This window comes from Mustelus asterias, chromosome 6 (genome assembly GCF_964213995.1).
Source record: "Mustelus asterias chromosome 6, sMusAst1.hap1.1, whole genome shotgun sequence".
NCBI classification, from domain to species: domain Eukaryota; kingdom Metazoa; phylum Chordata; class Chondrichthyes; order Carcharhiniformes; family Triakidae; genus Mustelus; species Mustelus asterias.
The window spans coordinates 64,466,447-64,483,496 of record NC_135806.1 but is presented as its reverse complement, the minus strand read 5'-3'; the positions used below and the strand labels follow the sequence as shown (position 1 = coordinate 64,483,496).

Genomic DNA, 17,050 nt, shown 5'->3' with positions numbered 1-17,050 from the left:
ATAACATTCGCGCCACACAAATGCCAGGCAACGACCATCATCAATAAGAGACACTCTAACCACCACCCATAACATTCAATGGTGTAATCATCACTGAATTCCCCACTGTCAACACCCTTGGGGTTATCCTTGACCAGAAACTCAACTGGACTCTCAACATAAACACAGTGGCTACAAGAGCAGGTCAGAAACTAGGAATACTGCAGCGAGTAACTCACCTCCTGATTCCCCAGAGCCTATCCATCATCTACAAAGGCACAAGTCGGCATGGGGCGGGGCAGCATGGTATCACAGTGATTAGCACTGCTGTTTCACAGCATCAGGGACCCGGGTTCAATTCCTGGCTTGGGTCACTGTCTGTGTGGCGTTTGCATGTTCTCCCTGTGTCTGTGTGGGTTTCCTCTGGGTGCTCCAGTTTCCTCCTACATTCTGAAAGATGTGCTGGTTAGGTGCATTGACCCGAACAGGTGCCGGAGTGTGGCGACTAGGGGAATTTCACAGTAACTTCATTGCAGTGTTAATGTAAGCCTTACTTGTGACTAATAATAAATAAACTTTAAAAGTCAGGAGTGCGATGGAATATTCCCCACTTGCCTGGATGGGTGCAGCTCCAACAACACTCAAAACGCTTGACACCATCCAGGACAAAGCAGCCCACTTGATTGGCACCACATCTACAAACATTCAATCCCTCCACCACCGACAGTCAGTAGCAGCAGTGTGCACCATCTACAAGATACACTGCAGCAATTCACCAAAGGTCCTTAGACAGCACCTTCCGAACCCATGACCACTTCCATCTAGAAGGACAAGGGCAGCAGATAAATGGGAACATCACCACCTGCAAGTTCCCCTCCAAGCCACTCACCATCCTGTCCTGGAAATAAATCGCCGTTCCTTCGCAGTCGCTGGGTCAAAAGCCTGGAATTCCCTCCTTAACAGCAATGTGGGTCAACCCACAGAACATGGACTGCAGTGATTCAAGGCAGCAGCTCACCGGCACCTTCTCAAGGGCAACTAGGAATGGGCAATAAATGCTGGCCAGCCAGCGACGCCCATGTCCCACGAATGAATATCTGCCACAGTTGGCAAATAGCATTATTTTGATTTCCACTTCAACATCACAATTAGCTGATGGATGGGCCGGTGTGAAATTATAGAATAAAATGCCTGCACTTGCATTTGCTAAAGTCACCTGGAGTGATAATGGCTACACACTTATAGAAGAGAAATTACCTATGTAACAGATCTAAGGGGGTGAATGCTCCGAGACTTTGCTGTCATAATTCTGATGAAGTTCAGCAGAAACCCATGTTTACATTGGAGTTACAGTAGTTAAACAGAAGCTATGGGGAAAAATACATCTTCTGTGTTTCAAATAATGAACAAACCACTTCAATTTTAAATTTAAGATTTCCCTCATATTGATTATTATTGCTCTAGTCATGCGATTGTCATCCTAGATCTTTGCTACAAACTTAAATTGGCAGACTATGAGCAAATGCATCCAAATGGCATTTACAAGGCTTTGCAATTATTTAACAACCACTATAATGAGTAAAATTAGATGCAAGATTTATATAAATTATCAGATGTTAATTTCTGCCCACATTGAAGAATTAGAGGAGAAACGTAATTAAGCAATAAATGAAGCAAGAAAGGACCGAGTGGATGGACTTGCAATTTTCCAAGGACTTTTGCTCATTTCAATCTTATTAAGTATTTAATGAGAAAATGAAAGATACATTTAGATCAAAAAAAGTACTATTGTTCACTTTATTCAGGTTTTAGCTTTTGTTACTTCCAAGTCTTTTGTTCTTGGAAGCTGCGAGTTGAAGTTGAGCGAGTAGGAGAAAAGGGTGAAAAAAAATAAAAATATTCCCTCAGGCAGTTTACCATAAATGTCACTGAAGTGAAACACTTAACTTCACATCTGCGATCACAACCTCAAACCAAGTTAATAAGAATGCCAAGCAAAAACCTGAACCTGCTCATATTACATTAGTCAACACCTCCCCACGCTGTCCAAATATTTGTGGACCAAAGCGTTATGCAATCATATTATACATTTTGTGTGTCTTAAAACAATCATCCAGTACAATATTATTTTCAAAGATATAAATCGTGAATTATTCTCACTTCATTAGTTCACCTCAAATCTGAAGAAAAGTTTCCTGTAGCCACATTTGCTTGGAAATCTTGAGAAAGATATATTGCTTTATTGCTCATTTAATCACATTTCTCATTTTAGTTTCAGAAGTCAAGTCTTGTATCCATGATTGGAGCGCAGTTGGAGCAGTTTGAGCGGGCAGCGTCGGGAGCGGGCAGTGGAGTGAGTGGAAAGTAGAGTGAGAGCTGACGGACTTTGGCTCATCGGGCTTCGGCGTAAACAGGCAGAGGTGGGGTAGGATTAGACAGTTTTTCCTGTGTCATTGGAAGAAAGCGGGAATTATGAGTGTGAGGCCAGTTTGTTGTTCTCAGTGTCTGATGTGGGAGGTCCTGGAGTCAGCTAGCCTCCCGGATGTCCATATCTGCGCCAGGTGCGTCAAGCTGCGGCTCTTAAGGGACCGCGTTGGGGAACTGGAACTGCAGCTCAATGACCTTCGTCTGGTTAGGGAGAATGAGGAGGTGATAGATAGGAGTTACAGGCAGGTGGTCACACCGGGGCCACAGGAGACAGACAAGTGGGTCACGGTTAGGAAGGGGAAGGGGAAAGGTCAGGTACTAGAGAGTACCCCAGTGGCTGTGCCCCTTAAAAATAAGTACTCCTGTTTAAGTACTGTTGGGGGGAGCAGCCTACCTGGGGGAAGCAACAGTGGCCGTGCCTCCGGCCCGGAGTCCGGCCCGGCAGCTCAGAAGGGTAGGGAAAGGGAGGATGAGCAAACTGACCACAGCACCAAGATACAGGGAGCCATCCAAGTGGGGGGAGAAACAAAAAATGTAGTAGAAATTGGGGATAGTACACTTTTGGATGCTGTTGGGTGGGACGACTTAGCAGGGGTAAGCCATGGTGTACAGGTCACTGGCTCAGAGTCTGTCCTTGTGGCTCAGAAGGGAAGGGGGGAGAGGAGGAGAGGATTAGTCATTGGGGACTCCATAGTTAAAGGGACGGATAGGAGATTCTGCGGGTACGAGAGAGACTCACGGTTGGTGTGTTGCCTCCCAGGAGCCAGAGTCCACGATGTCTCGGATCGTGTTTTCGAAATCCTTAAGGGGGAGGGGGACCAGCCCCAAGTTGTGGTTCACATAGGCACTCAAGACATAGTTAGGAAAAGGGATGAGGATGAAAGGCAGAAATTCAGGGAGTTAGCGTGGAAGCTTAGGGTTAGAACAAACAAAGTTGTTATCTCTGGTTTGTTACCTGTGCCACGTGATAGTGAGGAGAGGAATAGGGAGAGAGAGCAGTTGAACACGTGGTTACAGGGATGGTGCAGGAGGGAGGGATTCAGATACCTGGACAATTGGGACTCTTTCTGGGGTAGGTGGGAGCTCTACAAACAGGATGGTCTGCACTTGAAACAGAGGGGTACCAATATCTTGGGGGGGGAAATTTGCTAATGCTCTTCGGGAGGGTTTAAACTAATTCAACAGGGGGGTGGGTACCTGAATTGTAGCTCCGGTGTACAGGAGGTTGAGAGTAGTGAGGTCATGGATGAGGTTTCAGAGTCGCAGGAGTGTACTGGCAGGCAGGAAGGCGGTTTGAAGTGTGTATACTTCAACGCCAGGAGCATCCGGAATAAGGTGGGTGAGCTTGCAGCATGGGTTGGTACCTGGGATTTCGATGTTGTGGCCATCTCGGAGACATGGATAGAGCAGGGACAGGAATGGTTGTTGCAGGTTCCGGGGTTTAGATGTTTCACTAAGTGCAGGGAAGGTGGTAAAAGAGGGGGAGGTGTGGCATTGTTAGTCAAGGACAGTATTACCAGTGGAGTGCCCCAGGGATCTGTTCTGGGACCCTTGCTGTTTGTCATTTTCATAAATGACCTGGATGAGGAAGTGGAGGGATGGGTTGGTAAGTTTGCTGACGACACCAAGGTAGGTGGTGTTGTGGATAGTTTGGAGGGATGTCAGAAGTTGCAGCGAGACATAGATAGAATGCAAGACTGGGCGGAGAAGTGGCAGATGGACTTCAACCCGGATAAGTGTGTGGTGATCCATTTTGGCAGATCCAATGGGATGAAGCAGCAGTATAATATGAAGGGTACCATTCTTAGCAGTGTAGAGGATCAGAAGGACCTTGGGGTCCGGGTCCATAGGACTCTTAAATCGGCCTCGCAGGTGGAGGATGCGGTCAAGAAGGCGTACGGCGTACTGGCCTTCATTAATCGAGGGATTGAGTTTAGGAGTCGGAAGATAATGCTGCAGCTTTATAGGACCCTGGTTAGACCCCACTTGGAGTACTGCGCGCAGTTCTGGTCACCTCATTACAGGAAAGATGTTGAAGCCATTGAAAGGGTGCAGAGGAGATTTACAAGGATGTTGCCTGGATTGGGGGGCATGCCTTATGAGGATAGGTTGAGGGAGCTTGGTCTCTTCTCCCTGGAGAGACGAAGGATGAGAGGTGACCTGATAGAGGTTTACAAGATGTTGAGAGGTCTGGATAGGGTAGACTCTCAGAGGCTATTTCCAAGGGCTGAAATGGTTGCTACGAGAGGACACAGGTTTAAGGTGCTGGGGGGTAGGTACAGAGGAGATGTCAGGGGTAAGTTTTTCACTCAGAGGGTGGTGGGTGAGTGGAATCGGCTGACGTCGGTGGTGGTGGAGGCAAACTCGTTGGGGTCTTTTAAGAGACTTCTGGATGAGTACATGGGATTTAATGGGATTGAGGGCTATAGATAGGCCTAGAGGTGGGGATGTGATCGGCGCAACTTGTGGGCCGAAGGGCCTGTTTGTGCTGTGGCTTTCTATGTTCTATGTTCTATTACGGTGGCAGAAAGGACATTCGTTGAGGACTCGTCTACTGAGGTAGTTTGGGCTGAGGTTAGAAACAGGAAAGGAGAGGTCACCCTGTTGGGAGTTTTTTTATAGACCTCCGAAAAGTTCCAGAGATGTAGAGGAAAAGATTGCAAAGATGATTCTGGATAGAAGCAAAAGTAACAGGGTAGTTGTACTGGGGGACTTTAACTTTACAAATATTGACTGGAAAAGCTATAGTTCGAGTACTTTAGAGGGGTCGGTTTTTGTCCAATGTGTGCAGGAAGGCTTCCTGACGCAGTATGTAGATAGACCAACAAGAGGCGAGGCCACATTGGATTTGGTACTGGGTAATGAACCAGGCCAGGTGTTAGATTTGGAGGTAAGGGAGCACTTTGGTGACAGTGACCACAATTCGATTACGTTTACTTTAGCAATGGAAAAGGATAGGTATATACCAAAGGGCAAGAGTTATAGCTGGGGGAAAGGAAATTATGATGCGATTAGGTGAGATTCAGCTGCCATAGGTTGGGGAAGGAAACTGCAGGGGATGGGCTCAATTGTAATGTGGAACTTGTTCAAGGAACAGCTACTACGCGTCCTTGATAAATATGTACCTGTCAGGCAGGGAGGAAGCAGACGTGTGAGGGAACTGTGGTTTACTAAGGAGGTTGAATCTCTTGTGAAGAGGAAGAAGGAGACTTATGTTAAGATGAGACGTGAAGGCTCAGTTAGGGCACTTGAGAGTTACAAGTTAGCCAGGAAGGACCTAAAGAAAGAGTTAAGAAGAGCCAGGAGGGGACATGAGAAGTCTTTGGCAGGTAGGATCAAGGAAAACCCTAAAGCTTTCTATAGGTATGTCAGGAGTAAAAGAATGACTAGGGTAAGATTAGAGCCAGTCAAGGACAGTAATGGGAAGTTGTGCGTGGAGTCTGAAGAGATAGGAGAGGCACTAAATGAATATTTTTCGTCGGTATTCACACTGGAGAGGGACAGTGTTGTCGAGGGGAGTACTGAGATGCAGGCTGTTGGACTGGATGGGATTGATGCTCATAAGGAGGAGGTGTTAGCAATTCTGGAAAGGGTAAAAATAGATAAGTCCCCTGGGCCGGATGGGATTTATCCTAGGATTCTCTGGGAGGCTAGGGAGGAGATTGCAGAGCCTTTGGCTTTGATCTTTGTGTCATCATTGTCTACAGGAACAGTGCCAGAAGACTGGAGGATAGCAAATGTTGTCCCCTTGTTCAAGAAGGGGAGTAGGGACAACCCTGGTAATTATAGACCGTGAGCTTACTTCGATTGTGGGCAAAGTATTGGAAAGGATTATGAGAGATAGGATTTATAATCACCTAGAAAGGAATAATTTGATTAGGGATAGTCAGCACGGTTTTGTGAAGGGTAGGTCGTGCCTCACAAACCTTATTGAGTTCTTTGAGAAGGTGACCAAAGAGGTGGATGAGGGTAAAGCGGTTGACGTGGTGTATATGGATTTCAGCAAAGCGTTTGATAAGGTTCCCCATGATAAGCTTTTGCAGAAAATACAGACACATGGGATTGAGGGTGATTTAGTGGTTTGGATCAGGAATTGGCTAGCTGTAAGAAAACAAAGGGTGGTGGTTGATGGGAAATATTCATCCTGGAGTTCAGTTACTAGTGGTGCCGCAGGGTCTGTTTTGGGGCCACTGCTGTTTGTCATTTTTATGAATGACCTGGATGAGGGCGTGGAAGGATGGATTAGTAAATTTGCGGATGACACTAAAGTCGGTGGAGTTGTAGACAGTGCGGAGGGAAGTGGCAGGTTACAGAGGGACATAGATAGGCTGCAGAGCTGGGCTGAGAGGTGGCAAATGGAGTTTAATGCGGAAAAGTGTGAGGTGATTCACTTTGGAAGGAGTAACAGGAATACAGAGTACTGGGCTAATGGTAAGATACTTGGTAGTGTGGATGAACGGAGGGATCTGGGTGTCCATGTGCATAGATCCCTGAAAGTTGGCACCCAGGTTGATAGGGTTGTTAAGAAGGCATACGGTGTGTTAGCTTTTGTTGGTAGAGGGATTGAGTTTCAGAGCCAGGAGGTCATGCTGCAACTGTACAAAACTCTGGTGCGGCCGCATTTGGAGTATTGCATACAGTTCTGGTCGCCGTATTATAGGAAAGATGTGGAAGTGTTGGAAAGGGTGCAGAGGGGGTTTACCAGATGTTGCCTGGTATGGTGGGAAAATCGTATGAGGAAAGGCTGAGGGGCTCGAGGTTGTTTTCATTAGAGAGAAGAAGGTTAAGAGGTGACTTAATAGAGGCATACAAGATGATCAGAGGATTAGAAAGGGTGGATAGTGAGAGCCTTTTTCCTCGGGTGGTGATGGCTAGCACGAGGGGACATAGCTTTAAACTGAGGGGTGAGAGATATAGGACAGATGTTAGAGGTAGGTTCTTTACTCAGAGAGTAGTAAGGGCGTGGAATGCCCTGCCTGCAGCAGTAGTGGACTCGTCAACATTAAGAGCATTCAAATGGTTATTGGATAAACATATGGATGATATTGGAATAGTGTAGATTAGAGGGGCTTTAGATTGGTTCCACTGGTCGGCGCAACATCGAGGGCCGAAGGGCCTGTACTGCGCTGTAATGTTCTATGGTCTAAACTGATTGTCAGCGAGCAGGTGGTTGGTGAGTAAATACCATTTGAAAGGATTGTAGATGACTCCTTCTATCATTTTGATAATGACTGGGAGTAGGCTGCTAAGACAGTAACTAGCTGGGTTGGATTTTCCCTACCTTTTGTGAACAAGACACATCTGGGCAATTTTCCACATTGTCAGGTAGATGCCAATGTTGGAATGAACTGGAACAGTTAGCTACGAGTGCGACTAGTTCTGGAGCATAACACTTTGATATGACAACTGGGTTGTCATTGGGAGCTGACATCTTAGTTATGTCCATGGATTTGGAAATAATTGCAATTAACAAGCCAAATGTTGTCAATTTTTAGCTGTTTTTATTTTGTTGAGGGTTTTACATTGCCATCCTAAGCCACAGATCTCACTCAGCAGATAGGCACTCCAAAATGCTGGCAGCCAGATCTGGTAGCAAATCTGGTTTGCAGAGGTTGCTACCAGTTGAATGGGAAATATATTTCAGAAATCAGCAATACAAATACTTCACTGATATCAATATAAAGTTGTTTTTATATACCTGAGTCAAGCACAACTGGCCCAAGGTCTTAAGATGTGATTTTCATACCAACTTAAAACATAGAACTGCCCTGGTTTACTAAACACAACAGCTCAGGAAATCTGCTAAATGGAAGCATTTTGAGAGTTATTTTCAGATATTTCTGGCAATTTTACCTCCAGTTTATAGACATCTGTGTGAGGCGCACATTTCAAGAGTCAAAACATTGGTGTCGATCTCATACAATGGATATTAAAGCAGCTTAAAAAGGTTTTATGCTAACACAAACCAGGTGCACAAATGTGCCTGCTGACTCAAACATTCTACTGTACTGCAATCATCCCTGCTCATTTTTCATGTCTCTGCCACCTCATTTGGTGTAGAACATACAACTTCACTGAACTGGTGCAGAACTTGCCTTTGACAGCTCCAAAGGGGGAGGAAACATAAAAGTTAATTTCTGTGATACTGTACAGATTTGCAGTGCTTAGTTTGGAACTGCAGAATATGGAATTTCTTTTTACCTGGAAGTCTTCTGAGAGTTCTGGGAAAAACTGTTTGTATACTTCCAATTCTTCTGTTGGTCGTCCCAATTCATGAACTGGCTTTAACTTGTTAATATCAGTTTCAATATCATCATTCTGCAGGAATGAAAACTTTATTTCAAAAAAGTTTTATTTCTTACTATCCAACATTGAAAATGTTTCTGTCATCAAACAGTGATACAGTGCCAATTTTACATTCAACTCCAATTCCCTCCCATGCATTTTAGTATACATTCTGCTTATGGAGTCTGGAAACTTTTCGCAAGCTCTCAGTGATGCCTGATATCATTGTGTTAGACCATAAGATATAGGAGTAGAATTGGGCCATCAAGTTTGCTCCGCCATTCAATCTTAGCTGATAAGTTTCTCAACCCCATTCTTCCATCTTTTCCCCGTAACCTTTGATCCCCTCACCAATCAAAACCTTTCTATCTCTGTCTTAAATATGCTCAATAACCTGGCCTCCACAGCCTTCTGTGGCAATGAATTCCATGAATTCACCACCCTCTGGCTGAAGAGATTCCTCCTCATCTCGGTCCTAAAGGGTCTTTCCTTTATTCTGAGGCTGCGCCCTCAGATCCTAGTCTCACTTACTAATGGAAATACCTTCCCCAAGCCCACTCTATCTAGGCCTTTCAATATTTTGTAATTTTCAAATGAGATCTCCCCCTCATCCTTCTAAACTCCATCGAGGACAGACCCAGAGTCCTCAAACGCTACTCATATGTCAAGCTCTTCATTCCAGGGATCATTCTTGTGAACCTCCTCTGGACCCGCTCCAGGGCCAGAACATCCTTCCTTAGATACGGCACCAAACATTGCTCACAATACTCCAAATGCAGTCTGACCAGCGCCTTATAAAGCCTCAGCAATACATCCCTGGTTTTGTATTCTAGTCCTCTTGAAGTGAATGCTAACGTTGCATATGCCTTCCTAACTACAAACTCAATCTTCAAGTTAACCTTAAGAAAACCCTGGACTATGACTCCCAAGTCTCTTTGCACTTCCAATTTCTGAATTCTCTTCCCACTTAGAAAATAGTCTACGCCTCTATTCTTCCGACCAAAGTGCATAACCTCACACTTCCCCACATTATATTCCATCTGCTATTTCTTTGCCCACGCTCCTAACCTGTCCAAGTCCTTCTGCAACCTTCCCGTCTCTTCAATACTACTTGTCCCTCCACTGATCTTTGTATCATCTGCAAACTTAGCCACAATGCTCTCAGTTCCTTCATCCAGATCACCGATGTATAAGTGAAAAGTTGTGGTCCCAACACTGACCCCTGTGGAACTCCACTAGTCACCGACTACCATCCTGAAAAGGACCCTTTAATTCCCACTCTTTGCCTTCTGCCAGTCAGCCAATCCTCTATCCATGTGTTGCTGAAGTGGTAATGGAAGTGGAGGGACCAGAACGGCTGGATCCTGATCCAGATTTTGGTTCAGCACCAACTGCTGGCAGCACCAACTCAGCACTGTCTGCTTCATTGTGTTCAGCACCTGCATACAGAGACTGAAAGGTCACCTCTACAGAAAGGGAGTTACTCCTTACCTTATAAACCTGGACCCAGTGTATACAAGATTTATTTTCCAGCCAACATCAGGTAGAAACAGGATATTAGCAGTGGAACAGATATCAGTGAATCCTTTGGTCGGCTAGTTACTTGGGGTGGTGTGGAAACGATGAGGTTGATCAAGTACTGCAGAGAAAGATACTGCAATCTGGGCAGCACTTTGTCAGGCTACAGGCCCCAACGGGGCTAGCCAGCAATTGGGAGGCCATCAGTGTAGGGTCACTACGCATGCGCCGATCAGATTGGCACATGCGCAGTGGCCCTCTCAGCGTGCTGATTTCAGCCTCTCCAGCAGGGATAGATAGGCCCCGCCTCCTGAAATTTAATGATATTCATACTGGTGGCTTCTGCAGTGCAGAGAGGATGGGAGATTCTTCTCTGAACACTCATTGAAAAAACCAGCATGAATTATGCCAGTTTTCACGCAAATTCAACACTTAAAATTTTTTTGGGAGAATTCCACCCTAAATGTGTGCTTAAAAACTCACCAATCAAGTAAGATGGTGCTGCACAGTGGCAACAGAGAATTTTACATTGTATCCACAATAAATTTCCAAATGGACAATGAAACTTGAATTGAAATGAAATGCTTTTTTGTTAACATGTACTGAGTAGTTAAAACCAGATGCTTCACAACTTGCATACTACAACTTTTCAAATTTTACAAGCAGTGCTTAGGGCAATTGATTAGAATAATCCACGGAAACAAAATGTTTCATAAGAATGCAAGCCAATAGCTTATTCCAGAATTCCCTGATCAGATCCACCAAATCGTCCCTTACAATGTCGATTCACACAAAAACGCTTTTTTCATTAAAAACAAAGTTATCAAGAATTGTAGAAATAATAAATTGGGGTATAAACGTTTTTTTAAAATAATATTTAAAGATTTTGCTTTATCATATTTCACTTGAAGGCATTCAATCCAGTAAACCCATTCCAATCCTGACTTGGCCACACAAGAAATGGAAAGGGATACGAGTGCAATAACCTGTGTATATTGTGAAACACTTATAGTTGTCAGAAGAACACTGAACTAGATACTTCCATAATAGATGCCTGTTGATTAAAGTGCCAGACAGAGGCATTCAGGTGGTCAGGGACCTAGCAACTCTGAAAAATTCGTTCTGTGTAATAAGTTTTCCTGTAGATTTAAGAGTTGGGTATCAGAAGCAGGCCTAGAAGTTTCACAAAAGAGACAGACCACTAGAAGGGAAGGCTGTGGTAACACCACCAACAGATAATGTATGGGTTAAAATGGAAAAAAGGCAGAAAATGTATAAATCCAATTAGGTTGAGACATAGAAAATTGTGCCAAACTGGTCAATGAAGAAATGTTTAACAAAGCTCAGGGCACCGTATCTATGACCAGAGATGAGATCATTAAATCAATGAACATGACAGGAGACTCAGTGTGACAGTAGCAGTGAGTGGGATAATGCTTAGGAGAGTGATTGGCTATTTTGTCCCAAGAAGAATGTGCACAAAATAGTGTTTACCCCAGTCCAACGCCGGCATCTCCACATCACAAAATAGTGGCCAATCTACTTAATTCTGGAGCTGTCCAAATGAAGAAAGGCTAGTCGAGGAATTGAGGGAATAGATATGAAGGAGTAGGTTAGGGAAACAGAGGGGTTGTGAAGTAATATTACTGCGTATTTTTATAGGGTGAAATTAAAGGAAAATTAAGCTTGGTAAAAACAAGACACAAAAGGAACAAAGTTAACTTAGTCAATAACTCGGATTGTTTTTGTGGTAAGGAGAGCTGGCACCAGAGTACCTAAATGGAGTGAGCTTCAAGAGATTTTCAGGGATCACAGGTTATTGGGCATCATCTAATCTAAAAGACAGAATGTGTGAAGGCCAGGGAGACTGGTGGAAGTGATCAGAACAATGCAGCATCATAGGAGTATCATAATATTCAGGGATAATGACTAGTCAATCAGAATTGAAGGGGAGGAAGACTGGATTTAAGGAACCAATAGCCACATATACATAAAGGCAAGAAGCTTTCTAAATAATGGTGAAATGAGGGGTACTGACGATAACTGTTAATTACAATATTACAGGAAATCAGAGACATCGTTGACCCAAAATAGTGCAAGTGAATATGGTATAAATTGCAAGATATGTGGCACTTAAGAAAGATGAAGATGTCTGGTGTGCAAGAAAATCCATAAGAATTAGGTAGCCAGCCCATACTACAGGAAAAGTTATGGTATGAATTCTTCAAATACTCTTAACTCTTCACGCTCTAATTTTCATCTAAAGGTTTTCTATTTGTTACTTCTAAATAAAATATATTAATTCCATCTCTTAATTCCTTTTCGTCTCCTTCTTCCTGTTTTACAACCTTAAAGCACCTGCATTTCCTTGTGTACAGTTCTGGTGAAGGGTGCATATCTAAAAGATCACAACCCCAAATTACTTTCACTGCTTATTTTTTTCCCCAAACCTGCTGCATCTTATAGGCAATATAATTGATCCTTGGTGTCAATCCGAAAATTAGTGCAATTTGTAAACAAAGTGAGTCCATCACCTTCTTGTTTTCATCTTTTTCTTCATCTTCATTTTCATTGTCTGTTTCTAATTCAGTGTCATCTGTGTCATCACTTTCATCGACAACATCATCAACTAAAACAGAAGTTTAAAAGAATTTACAAACTCTAAACAATACAGAGGCTTGTTAAAAACTTTAATCAAGTACTTTGGCTATTTATAACCTTCAAATACTGAAAATGATAAAGGAGGGACTGCTAGTCAGTTAGCTCGCTACAATGAACATATCATTTTCAGAACTGTTGAACTTCCTAACATTGCTAGTCCCTGCTAATAACTGTTGCCATCATTATAGAATGATTTTTCAGTTGGTCCAATGATCATTGTAAATAAACTTATTGTATTACTTCTGCTTTATGTTCTGGTTCTAATTTTCATCAAGGAACACGCTCCTTTTAGTTTCTAATATATTTAAACAATTTCATGATAGGATTTCAAACTTCAAAGTTTTTAAATTATCTTTCACAATGCTCCCTGCAAAAAGATTACTTTTGTTACTCAGGATAATACACACAATAAACTTACTACAATTACTTTATCATTAGATTGTTAACTATGACAAATGTTAAATTAAATCAATTGATGTACTTATCACTCTTTGCTAATCAAACTTGCTTGGAACATTTTGCAAGCAATCCACCAACATTTCTGAGCAATTCAACAGGAATAAAGGATTGCATTTTATCAGCAAACTGCACAAACAAATTATGCTTACAATATCATCCTAATTCTTTAGTGAATCCTAACTGTTTGCGGCCAAGATGGACTGTGATGTGTATATCATTTACAGATATATGGCTCTCCCGTTGCTACTGCATATCAATAGAGAGAAATGGTGGTGAAATGAATGTCATTAAAACATTAATTTTGAGAAGCTTCATCCCAGTTCCAAGAATGTTAGAAAAGAACTGCATTTTGAGGAGAAAGCTATGTTAATAATTGAAGGTACATTACTTGTCTATTAGCATATTTGAGAACAAGATATATAATTGGAGACATGCCCTGTCTAGCTTGCATATGACAATTTCATTCATGAAGCAGTTGACCTTTAACACCTTCTGAAATGGCTTTACAAGCCATCAAGTTGTCAAAGAAATGGTTCAAGAACAAAGTTCACTCTTATTTCTTTCTTACAATCCAACCAAGTGCTTCATTGGCTGTGGTTGTGAAAAGCGCTATATAATTGCAAGTTTTCTTTCTTTTCAGGAAAGCAAGGATAGAGAAGTAAATGCAGTCTTGTCAATCTCACCCACATCCCAAGAAAAGAAAATGACACAGTAGTTAGCATAGTGAAGCTATTTGGAACTAGTGAACCATCAGTGAGTACAACATATTGATAATCAAATTTAATTAAAGGGAAGTTTTTTTTCCTCAAATTAATTACTCTAGTTGATCAAACTACAAGACATGACCACATTATATGATTTTGTCACAAGAAAATACTGTGGATTCTGCAAATCTGAAACAAAAACTAAAATTGCTGCAGGTACTTAGCAAAGACAGTAGCTTCTGTGGAGAGAGAAACACATTTGCGATCTGAATCATTAACTCTGTTTCTTTCTGCCCAGATGCTGTCAGAGCTGCTTAGTTTTTCCAGCATTTTTTAAATAGAATTTTGCTGTTTTCAGTCCACTTATTGATTGATAGGAAGGAGAACTTTAAGTTAGTGACAAACTTTAAGAAGCCAAGGATGTGATACAAGGGGAGATAATTTGCCATTTGAGAAATCAACCATGTTAACCCCAACTGTATCATAGCAGATTTAACATGGTTGATTCTGCAAAATGGCACGTTAGCAGTCTCAACAGTGCTGCTATAGGGAGGCTAGAAACCTTTGTATGGAGGGGAAAACCAGAAGAGCATAAAAGCTATGGTGCTCTTAGCACAGCTATACAACAAGAGTGGCAGAGGCACAGAACTGGCATCTGTCTACCTGATCTCTTGGCCAGAAGTGAAATATCATAAATACATTTGATTTCATTTTGGAGCATTCTGGCTTTAACTTCATTCCTAAATATTAAGCAATTTTGATCCTGAGGGACAGCCTAAGAAGAGTATTATGAAATACTGATCTAACACTGGATTCTTCACCTTCATTCACCTCTGGTATTAAACAGCTCTACTCTTCCTTCAATTCCTCTACCATAATTATCTTAACAAAATACAAATTAATATAGTCACAGTTAATTCTGCCTAAATTGTTATTGAAGTAAGAGCAGTTTGTGAATGCAAAGTGTTAGTCCTGCATATGTCTGAAACAGCAGCCTTCTCATTCTTGAACTTTCTTTTTAGGTACTGTACAACAGACAAAAGGACCATCAGATTAACTTTGGTCAAGTTGGAATACAAACTTGTCTACACTGCCAGAGGTCACAATCTGCATAGCAATGTCGACAGCTATCTAAAAAACAAAGTTAGGCCCCAACTGGAATACTGTGGCCAATTCTGGGCACCACAATTTCAGAAGACCTTGGAGAGGGTGCAGCGATTTATTAAAATGATGGAAGACTTCAATTTGAGAGACTGGAGAACCTGGATATTTTTCATTTTTGTAGCAGAGAAGGTTGGGGGAAGATTTGATAGAAGTGTACAAAATCATGAAAAATAAGGAGAAACTGATTCCAGTGGCAGAAGGGTCAATAACTAGTGAACATAGATTTAAGGAAAATGACGAAAGAAGCAGAGGCAACAAGCGGAAAAACAAAACTTAGTAATCTGTTATGCGCTGCTGGCAAAGCTGATGAAAGCAGATTCAGAATAGATTTCAGAAGGAAATTGGATAAGTGCTTGAAGGGGTAAATTTTTCAGGTCTATGGGAAAAGAGCAGGTAAGCGGGACTAACTGGATAACTTTTTCCAGGAGTTGGCACAAACAGAGGGACCACATTGTCTCCTCGTGCCGAGTCATTCTATGACTCCATATAATAATTACAGGATCAGTAATCATGATCACACAACAAGGTCATCAGACATTACTGAATCAGAATTCAATAGAATAGCCCAAGGTTATTCAATTTATCGCTCATTTCCCGATATAAGACCCATTTCTGTGGAAGACAACATTATGAGACAGCTGTTAATAGATACATGGAAGCACACACATTTACCAGAAAATGATCTGTTTATCGGAGTCAGAGATTAATTTTGTTCTAGAATTGCACAAAAAGAAATGTGTTTTCATACATCTCTCCTATTCCTAACCCGATGGCTAAAGGTGGATGTGATAAAATCTAATGCCAGTGGCAGAGAAAACTACTGCATCCTAATACTTTGGGTAATTATCCTAATGTTATTTACCCAGAATGAAACAAATGCTCATCCTACCTATCTGAGTGGAAGGAATGCAACTTTGGCAAAGTGAAGCTGTTCTCACTATCCCATTCTCAATGTGCACCTTGCATATGCATTCACTTACTAATATACCGTTTATTCACTTTAATTTTTGTACTGGAGAAGGATGTTGCAAGTTCTGAAAAATTACCTTCAGGAGCTAAATTATAGAGTTGAGCAACAGGACCACTTGTTGGGATTATTGGCAACTGGAAGTGGTAGACACTTTTAATGGTTGGAATGGGAAGACGATTTTTAGGGAAACATTTTCTCATGATGAGACTAGAGATATTGACCAGTGGATCCAGAGTTCTGACTGAAAGGCAATCCTGAAAAATAAAATTAATTAAGAAAAAAATGTTAATCTGCAGATTCTATAAGACAGTTCTCTTCAAAGAATTACAGTACTGTATTAAGTTTATTTGTTCATCAAAGACTAAATCAAACACATCTTAAATGTGCAAATAAAACATATTAAACTTAAATAGCAATTTTTAAAAAACTGTGAATTGCCTCCTTTATTTTGCAAGGGCAGCTCCTGCAATATGTGCACCAAAATAGAATGTACCAGTAAGGAAGATTACAATGTGGTTAAAATAAAGAACTTTGTACTACAGATAGACAACTGACACAACATAGTCTTTCCGATCAATAGTTGTATCCTGGTTGGTTTTCATGAGCAATGCTAAAGAGATTCCTCAGCCAACAGTCTGGTATAGACCCCATGCAAACCAAGAAGAGGTTTTGCTAAGTTTGTCATTCCCAGCCAGAGCAGCAACAGGGGCAGACAGCATTGGCTTCAGTGCCTCTTGATGAAGGTGGAATGGAAAAGTACATCTGATGCTCTTGAATGCTTTCCAATGATGGCCGACTGTAACTTTATTTGTGGACATCAGGTGAAGAGAAAATTGAACGTTTTGCCAAGAATACCAATTTACCAGGAAATCTATTGGCACAC

General features: G+C 42.0%; 1 protein-coding gene across 10 annotated transcripts in view; it reads right to left on the bottom strand.

Moving 5' to 3' along the window:
- Positions 1-17,050, bottom strand: part of agtpbp1 (ATP/GTP binding carboxypeptidase 1) — a 239,741-nt gene that overhangs the window by 114,280 nt on the left and 108,411 nt on the right. For all 10 annotated transcript variants that reach the window (XM_078214458.1, XM_078214452.1, XM_078214454.1 and 7 more), the window contains 3 exons: positions 16,244-16,421; positions 12,744-12,838; positions 8,608-8,724 (listed from right to left, as the gene is read on the bottom strand). In XM_078214458.1, the coding sequence (XP_078070584.1) occupies positions 8,608-8,724; positions 12,744-12,838; positions 16,244-16,421 (390 nt within the window). The remainder of the gene's footprint in view (positions 1-8,607; positions 8,725-12,743; positions 12,839-16,243; positions 16,422-17,050) is intronic.